The sequence below is a fragment of the Actinia tenebrosa genome, unplaced genomic scaffold (assembly GCF_029948245.1).
Source record: "Actinia tenebrosa isolate PJP-AT-01 unplaced genomic scaffold, QUT_ActTen_1.0 PGA_scaffold17__23_contigs__length_9995812, whole genome shotgun sequence".
Lineage (NCBI taxonomy): Eukaryota > Metazoa > Cnidaria > Anthozoa > Actiniaria > Actiniidae > Actinia > Actinia tenebrosa.
Genome location: NW_028292577.1, coordinates 571,520 through 580,388, shown reverse-complemented (window position 1 = coordinate 580,388; position 8,869 = coordinate 571,520). Strand labels below are relative to the sequence as shown.

Here is an 8,869-nt window from a genome sequence, read left to right as displayed (position 1 = left end):
TTTATGACAAATTTAAATGAAATCATATAATATCGTTAGAGATTTTATTTTTTACGTTTTTAATCATATTAGGCTATTTTCTTTGGCGTGAACTAAATTCAGTCGTGGAGCCATTTTCAAGTGGGCAGTCTAGCTGTCAGAAAAAGGCGATGAACGTATTTCATATCATCCGGACAGTTAACACCTGGAGACCGTAAAAAACAAGCTGATTAAATCAGAATATAATTCAAAACACATATCGGCCTTCAAAAAGATTGCTTTTAGAGAAGGAAATAACATAGAGAGAACTGAAATGAGGGGGCGTTACTTTTCCTTTTGAGAAGTAAAGCTGAAGTAAGGCTGTAAACTACACGGGTCATGGAGTCTTTCACATACTCGTCTCCGTATCAGTCAATGCAACGCACGCTGAATAAAGCACAGGCAGCTCAACCAGGATCACTCGGAGATGGCATTTCCCGCCAAAACTTAATTGAAGAAAGAAAAATAAATGTCAAAGCCAGGAACTTTAATACCAATCAATCTAATTGTTATTCTTTAACTAGCAACATAAACTATCCTATAAGCTACGACGCAGTGCGCCAATATTTATAAAAGCAATTCATGCGGTATAGCGAGGTGCTTTTGCTATCTAAAATGCAACCAAGGACAGCTTGCTGGGTCTCGGTAACTAAACTACTTGTTTGGGCGGTTCTGTCCTATGCTTCTAACGGCTTTCTTTTCACCATAAAATCAACAGAACTGGTGTAACGGTAGGCGTTTTTGCTCATTTATTTTTAAACATAAAATTCATCATCGAAGTGAAAATTGTTTGTCATTGAGCCGATAAACATAAATTCAATAAATCAATAATTAATGAAACAATCAAATGCCGCCTCGAGAAGCTTTATCTTTGTTTCTAAATTTTCCCGCCGAAAGTGTTTGAATAGAGGCCGGGAATGTTTCCCGCCAAAAGAGTTTGAATAGAAACCTGAGAAGTTTCCCGCGCCCTAATAATCAAAAGTGTTTTCCCGCCATTTGACTCCAAGTCAGTGCCGCTTACCGATTGCATGTCGGTGCATCTTTAATTGTTTACTTTATAATAGTTATTGTTTCTGCTATCAATAACAATAGTTAATCCTATTGTGAAACTCATTACGTACCATGGTCCTGTTTGCGGTGTGTTGTCCAAGCGCCGACCAAGATTGCAAAACTAAACGCTTGTAAGCGGTGTAGATACTCTTTAAACTTTACTGATATGTCAAAACTGCCATTACTTACGCAAGGAGAAAGTTTTGCCTGCTTTACCAGTCTGTAATAGACGAGGGTTATCGCGCTGAGTAAATGAAAGTCAATGAGCGTGGGAATTACTAAAAAGGTTTCGGTACCCAACTTAGGGCATATTTATAAAACTGAAGTGTTTGCCAGCTAAACTTAAGTGTTTACAAGTTATTCTTAATATAAAACCCAGTTTTTTACACGAAATACTTTTTCGAGAACACTTAGTAACGCCATGCGTTCATCGGAATTCAAATTATCCGTTTCCGCTTAAAGCCTTAAGAAATTTAGCTTTTCCATTTAAATTTCTATATAAACAACTTGTACTCTAAATATAATACATTTACCCAAGTGTTTTCATTTTGTCGAATGTTTACTTCGCAATTATCTATGTTTACAGTATCAATGACAAAATAAATCCTTTTTAATACCATGGCTTTTGTCATTAATGTGGATTGGTCTGCACTTTAACACCGACTAAAAAAAAAATAAAAAATAGCCGACTCAATGTTTCAAGTTTTTTCTCGCACGGACCTTTTCAAAAATTTATAGAAAGTTTTATATTTCGTAGATACTAGCACCTGTATCTCAAAAAATATGGATCAACAGCGGTAAAATTATATATTATCCGAAAGTAACTCGAAGTTTTTATCAGAGTTTATGTTGGCTGATTAATCTTTAATTAGATAGTTTATTATTATGAACAATCAAATGCCGACTGCATTATTGTTATAAATGTTCTAATTGTGAAAGTTTTCTTTTGATTCTCGTAATGAAAGGCGAATATTTCCCGCTCTATTACGTCGGCTGTTTGTATTTCCCGCCATTGCTTTGAGCGTCGTTTGACAAGAGCCACCGCACGAGGCGTGTCGGCCACATGTAAAATGGGAGTACCTACGCGCGGCATGAATCAAACAAGCGGTATCAATTTGTTGGAATTAATTGTGGGTATAAATACGGCGTTACCAAGCTACTGGTTGTCATTCTTACTTGAGCTGTCTTACAAGTAACAACAAGTAGAACCATGACTGCATTTTCGCCAGTTAGACCAAGAATGTCTTTTCTCATCGATGATCTTCTACGAGACACGCATGATGCTGACAAGAAAGCCGCTGATACTCCAGCTGAAGTCACCACAGGGTTCCCGAGATACTGCTTTCCTCCCGTTAGCAGCTCCAGTGATGAAGATTCTTCAGACGGAAAAGGTTCGTATCTCCTATCAATGTAATGTTGTTAAGGGATTGATTCATGCAATGTATTTTAAGAAAATACTGAAGTTAGATTTCTTATATTTTTCAGAAACTGAACAGGCTCCCGGAGAACTTCGTACCAAAGTCATGCAGAAAAAGAACCGTCCATCGTTCGCACCATACCAAGTGGCTCGTCTCAAGCGAGTCTTCACTCACCGAAACTACCTGACCAAACAAGAACGAAAACAACTCGCTGTCGAACTGAACATGAAAGACGAACAAGTCAAGACCTGGTTTCAAAACAAGAGAACAAAGCTGAAAAAAAAGATGGCACATGACGACGAACAATACGCCCAGCTGCTTTACCTAAACGACCTGATCAGCGGTGCATCGCCTCAGAATCACCATACCAACCAATCGCCAGTGCCACCACATGGTTACCATGCCTACCAATCTATGCAACCAAGTCTGGACCAATCACAAATGATATCACGTGACTACATAAATAATCCTTCTGTACCATGTAGATTTCCTTATATACCAAAGTACTAAAACTTCATTAGTATTAGGATATTATTAACTATAGTCAACTGTAAATAATGTAAATAATTACCAATAAATATATTTTGTATTGATTTTGTTGTTTGAGTCTTGCATGATATTATTGTTGAATCGAGTTTTCCTGATAAAGTCTGATAAAAACGTAACTGCTTTTGATACAAGTTTATTTGTTATCAAATTTTTCAAGTTTTACAACCTTCATAATTATAATGTTGGTGCATACGCAAAGATTATTTCGATGTTTGAAAAGACTTAATATTAAAATATTTTCGTCAGGAAAATATCATCTATTTATTTATTACTGGATTTTGAATTCCTTCTTCTCCTTAGACCTTAATTCCTTCTTATAGAGTGAAGTCATTAAACCCGTGAAATAGATATTAGACTAACACACATTAGTAGACCTTAATTCCATTGTTTTCTTTTGTGTCTATTTGACTATCACACGTTGACTAATAATACTTTTTATTTCACGGGTTAAATACCCTCGCTCTACTATCACTATCAAGTAATATAATAAATAATAAATATAAATATAATGATTTTATCAAAATTTAATATGACAGTTAATCAGCACAATACAAACCATCCTGTGGTGCTCAACAGTTTCATAAGACCTCTGATTAATAATAATAATAATCAAATAATAATAACCTCTGATTACTCCGGCAGAAGAAATATAATTCTAGTCCCTGTCTTGTACCCAGACCCTACTCACTTGCCAAGTCGTTGTGTTGGCTAAGGATTAGGGTCTGGGAACGAAAATGTCCTGCTCCTTTTCAAATCTTAGAAGAAGACTGGAATAAAACTCGATCCACAATGAATTGTGGGAATAAATTTGGAAAAAAAGCCCCACAATCCTATGCGCCACGAACTTATTACCAGTCCTTCCTCGAGCTTAGAAAGAAGAAAATAGTTTCGCATGGTTTGTTCTACATTTTGATGAAGTAAGCGTCGACCTTGTCATTTTTGGTGACAGGATAGTTGTGAATGAGTGCTGAATTCTTTGCATATTCGTCCTCAAATCTGTGATTACTCATACGAGCTGAAATTTCATAAAAATTCAAAAAACATTGTTGGCATAAACTTGAAATGTCCAAATCATCAACCCCAGGTACCTGTCATTCTTAATGCGCAAGAGCAACAAAATCCCAGTTTTCTGGGGTCGAGAGAGGGCATTCCCTCTCCGTCAAAAACAAAATATAAAAAAAGAGTTAAGTCATGTAAAGCTAAACTTAAATTCATCCAAGGTGTCGGGTATGACATCACGTGTACTAAGTAGTACTATGAACAACTGACAAACGGGCTACCTGTGGCTTTAGATCGTGAAGCTTTGAATATTTTTAACCTTTACTAGTAAGATAACAAAATGCCAAAAGAAAGCTTTTAAGTGGGCTTCTGATGTTTTCTGTTGTGGAATTTATTCGTAAAGCTTTGATAAAAACAAGTTATTTTTTCGAGTACGGGCTCCCTGTGTAGTACGTTTACATGTAACTGATAAATAATTAGGTTTACATACCCAGATTCACGAACACGCTGATCAAAAATTTCGCATTTGAGACCGCTTCTTGTGAGTTATCCAAATTATTAGGCGAGGCAGTTTGTGCCTTGGTTGGGTGCCAATGAAAGAGAAAAAACGGATACTTCTTGCCTAAAAACATATAAATCCATTATTAACATAATAGCCATTCCGAGGTTCACGGGAAAACTGCGCTGAGCTGGCATTGCAGTGCATTTTGGGGCTGTTTTAGGGGACATATTAGGTTCCAAGATGACGTGTATTTCGTAATAATAGCAGTAACCTATAACGCACGACGGGATTGGATAAACAGCTTGAAAAGCAACATGCGCTGTGATTGGTAAAGAGACCTTATCAGTTTGTAGAATGCACGGCAAATGTGGAGGTGATTGGTAAAATTTGGCTGCGTGAGCAAGCGCTTAACAGTAATGCGCTATTGCTCAGGAAAGCAACCAGGACAAGCTCTTTACACTAGATTTTAACAGTTATTCATTCAATCGCGATCTGTTTCCCAGACTTCTTTCCGGGCAGAACGTGTTTTACGACATAAAGTATTGACTGGGAAGTTTCCTTCTTTATACATAAACATAAACGTACCTTCCATGGTAGAAATGAACTCCACACCTTTCCTGTCCTTGTTTGTCGATAAAATACGAAACATATTCGAAAGACCTTTGAACGACTCGAATTTCTACAAAATGGAAAGATATTTTTAAAAGTACTATTAAGCACATGTGACAAAAAAAAGATCGGTCCTTTAGCATATTTAGCGATTTGCAATATCTACGACGCCGACACCAACCGAAAGTGTAAATAACTTCACTTTGGGGTTTCGATGAGTTCATTTTATTGACAATTTTTTGAATGAAATCTCAAATAAGCAGAACCCCAAAGAAAGATAACTCAAATCTCCGGTTGACGTCGCCGTCGTTCCCTCTTTCAATACGGTCGGGAGACTAAACAAGTGACGTAAAATTTCCTTCAGAATACCGTTCATGGAGCATGAACGATTTCTATAGAACAGGTTTTGTATTCCTGTGAAAAATTCAAGGTTAGAATGTACCGTGCCGTGACCATGTTTGCCGTTTGCGGGCATTTTGATTGGATAAGCAATGATCCAATGATTTTACGCGCTTTGATTGGTGACGCTTTATATGACGTCACATGACGTGACCTTGTCATGGAAGAAATACTAAACTTACCGCTGGAATGATTGATAAGAAGTGGTTGTGCCAACTTCTTAGTCTTGTTGTCATGAACGTGATCATCTCTGGAGGCAAGCGACCAAATAAACGACTACTCCTGTATTCTGTAAATGATAGCAAGATCAAGTGAGCGAGTGAACCAATGAAGCAACGATGGATGGATGGATGGATGGATGGATGGATGGATGGATGGATGGATGGATGGATGGATGGATGGATGGATGGATGGATGGGTGGATGGATGGGTGGATGGATGGGTGGATGGATGGATGGATGGTTGGGTGGGTGGGTGAGTGGAGGGAGGGAGGGAGGGAGAGGGAGGGAGGGAGGGAGGGAGGGAGGGAGGGATGGATGGATGGATGGATGGATAAATGGATTGTCTTCCAGTAATTCATCCAACCACAATGCGTAGTTACGGGTAAGGTACAATACAACACGGCTAAAGGTAAAGCTACTACGAGTTTACCGTATCGTTCCCCCCTGATACGAAAAACGCTCTAATGAAAGAGATATAAGTATGTAGTTGTAGGTATAGCATATTCTATTCACTTACCGTTCGAAAATGTCAGCGGAGCAGTAAATTTTTTAGAAAACGTGTAGTTGAAGAGCGCTGTGTCATACTGTCCTTTAGCAAGACCTCTTCCTGATGCCAGTAATGCTAGTAACTCTAAACCCAGGCATTCGGCCCAGATGGGAAATACACTGCCTTGGTCGTTTGCCTTCAAGAAGGTGTAACCACAGGAAACCCAATTAAGATACAAGCAAAAAGTATAGACAAGCATAGATTTCCTAGAGGAATTGTTCCAGGGGACAGAACAATAGGCCGCATTTTCTTTATGCAAAAAACATCCATTGTTTTGTCCCCCAGAATAATTCCTCGAGGGACTCAGTGCAAGGGGTCTATAAATAAATCAGATAAACTGAGCACTGATAGACTAGTGGATCGGGATGGAGGGAGGAAGTGGATTCGGAGTGAGAGTACACATGACCAATGTTAGGGGCTGAACATTCCATGGTTTAGAAAGTTATTCATACCTTTTTAGCTAATTCAAATATCTGCTTTCCTACGGTGCCATATTTGGAATGCTGAAGCTTGACGTGTCCCCCCGGATAGACTATACTGTAAAAACAAGAGCGCAGGAATAGATATATTAAATATCATAATATATCTATAACTATCATTATTTTTTGATAGACTTTTTTTTATTATTCACACATATAAATTTACTTTCAAAAAATAATACAGCAAATTGAAATAAAGTTTAAATAAATGTCATAACTAGGATATGTTCAAAATAATTTAATCGTTTAAAGTGTGTGGCCGTCTCGAAGTAGTTAAAACTTTCGTGTCGACAGCCTCTAACATTACCATCATCATCGTTCCCCATTATTATCATCATCATTATCACCATCATCACCATCATTGCCATCATCATCGTCCTCATTAATATCATCATTTATATCATCATCATCATCATAAGAGTTTATTTACCCGTTAACGGAGTTAAACATTTTCTCAACCTGTTGAGGTGTTTGATTGATACTGGAAAGTTAAAAATCAATGACAATAACAGTAATAAAAGTCATTAACAATTCTGAGGTTGAAGCTAAAAGTGGGTCGTGTTGGTATTGTAGTGCATTGTGGGGCTGTCTCAGAGACATATTGCCAGATAGTGTATATATAGTCCCCTAAACAGTCCCACAATGCACTGCAATGACAACTCAATCCACAGCACTTTTCTTTAACCTTGGAATTAGGGCTAATATCATCAGGATAAAGATTAAGGAAAATGGGATTCCTTTGTCCACAGGGATCCCACCTCACAGGCCCAATTCAATTAAAAGCGCGCTAAAATGTACCAGGTAATTATTATTATTCCGGTTACTATTAACCAATCAGAAGCATTTTTGTTGCACCGCCAAAAGTTCTATGATGAATTTCAAAATGGAGTCATATTTCGAGTTAATCTTTTCAAAATACCGTCCTGAAATATAACTCTGCTTTGAAAAATTATATGTCACATGTACCACAAAAGCTCCCTCTTGCCCTATCAGCAATAAAAATGAATAAAAATAAAGCACAAATGCAATAAAAGTAAACAAAAGCGACGTTCGTCTCAATTGGTCACCAGCGGCCATTTTGATTACCGTGAGATATATTATGAAATAGGAGACTGGGTATTAGGAACTATTCGCTTTGGCAAGCAATCCTTTGCGTGCTTCGAGGCGAGTCCACATGCTAGTAGGCATATGTCAAGGATACAGAAAGGGTACCACGCGTCCACCAGCAGCCTCGATCATCTTAACATAGGAAGTCAATAAGTACTGCCCACTGCCAAACTCTGTAATATTTCCAGTAGATTCTTGTGTTAAAATACCTAAAAGAGAAAGAGAATAAGAATTGTCCCACTTCTGACACCAAAACGGCCCTCGTTGACGTGGGGGGGGGGGGGGGGGGGAGAACTCAGACATCTACTAGAGACTGGTTTTCAAAATGAGACAAAACAAGAAAACGGCTTAGTATCTAAGTTCACATCAAGGCTGCGGGGTATTTTTTTGCGTTTTTGATGCACTTTATTACGAGGGAGCGTAAAATTTTTAATAGCCTAAGAAGAGATGGTGGTACCTAAACACCCTAACATGCGACCTGCGATCTTGACCCCCCACCCCCCTTATTTTTGCCCGAGACGGCTAATTCTATTCATACTAGAATTATGCCATATCTTTCTCTAACTGTATCTACGCGTTGATTGGATGAATATAAATATGGTTTTCAAAATGAGACAAAACAAGAAAACGGCTTAGTATCTAAGTTCACATCAAGGCTGCGGGGGTATTTTTTTGCGTTTTTGATGCACTTTATTACGAGGGAGCGTAAAATTTTTAATAGCCTAAGAAGAGATGGTGGTACCTAAACACCCTAACATGCGACCTGCGATCTTGCCCCCCCCCCCCTTATTTTTGCCCGAGACGGCTAATTCTATTCATACTAGAATTATGCCATATCTTTCTCTAACTGTATCTACGCGTTGATTGGATGAATATGGATAAAATGGAAAACCATTTCTATGCTGCTTTGTCATACCGTCACTGCCGTACATCTCACATGGATCAAAATCATTTTTTTCTTTATACTAAAT

General features: G+C 38.1%; 2 protein-coding genes and 1 long non-coding RNA gene across 3 annotated transcripts; 1 reads left to right on the top strand and 2 right to left on the bottom strand.

Moving 5' to 3' along the window:
• Positions 1-37: 37 nt before the first annotated feature.
• LOC148910156 (uncharacterized) lies at positions 38-2,322 on the bottom strand. Its single transcript, XR_016120101.1, has 4 exons — positions 2,245-2,322; positions 1,140-1,189; positions 376-464; positions 38-184 (listed from the first exon to the last, which is right to left on the bottom strand). It is a non-coding gene; the product is annotated as an uncharacterized LOC148910156 (long non-coding RNA).
• LOC116292679 (uncharacterized) lies at positions 1,937-3,025 on the top strand. Its single transcript, XM_089031954.1, has one exon. The coding sequence runs from the start codon at positions 2,325-2,327 to the stop codon at positions 2,994-2,996; it is 672 nt and encodes a 223-aa protein (XP_088888080.1). The 5' UTR covers positions 1,937-2,324; the 3' UTR covers positions 2,997-3,025.
• Positions 3,026-3,152: 127 nt separating this feature from the next.
• Positions 3,153-8,830, bottom strand: LOC116292675 (gamma-glutamyl hydrolase-like). Its single transcript, XM_089031983.1, has 9 exons — positions 8,815-8,830; positions 7,993-8,107; positions 7,222-7,272; positions 6,765-6,849; positions 6,283-6,448; positions 5,727-5,833; positions 5,122-5,215; positions 4,525-4,656; positions 3,153-4,050 (listed from the first exon to the last, which is right to left on the bottom strand). Exons 1-9 carry the CDS (start codon positions 8,828-8,830, stop codon positions 3,938-3,940), a joined length of 879 nt encoding a protein of 292 aa, XP_088888109.1. The 3' UTR covers positions 3,153-3,937.
• Between the last annotated feature and the right edge of the window lie 39 nt (positions 8,831-8,869).

Excerpts from the sequence above, each read along its gene's own strand:
- LOC116292675 (XM_089031983.1), bottom strand. Across the intron at positions 5,834-6,282 it reads TCCGCTGACATTTTCGAACG|AATACAGGAGTAGTCGTTTA; the intron begins GTAAGTGAATAG and ends TATCATTTACAG. Across the intron at positions 4,051-4,524 it reads CAGCGTGTTCGTGAATCTGG|CTCGTATGAGTAATCACAGA; the intron begins GTATGTAAACCT and ends ATGAAATTTCAG.
- LOC116292679 (XM_089031954.1), top strand. The coding sequence starts at position 2,325 with ATGATCTTCTACGAGACACGCATGATGCTGACAAGAAAGCCGCTGATA.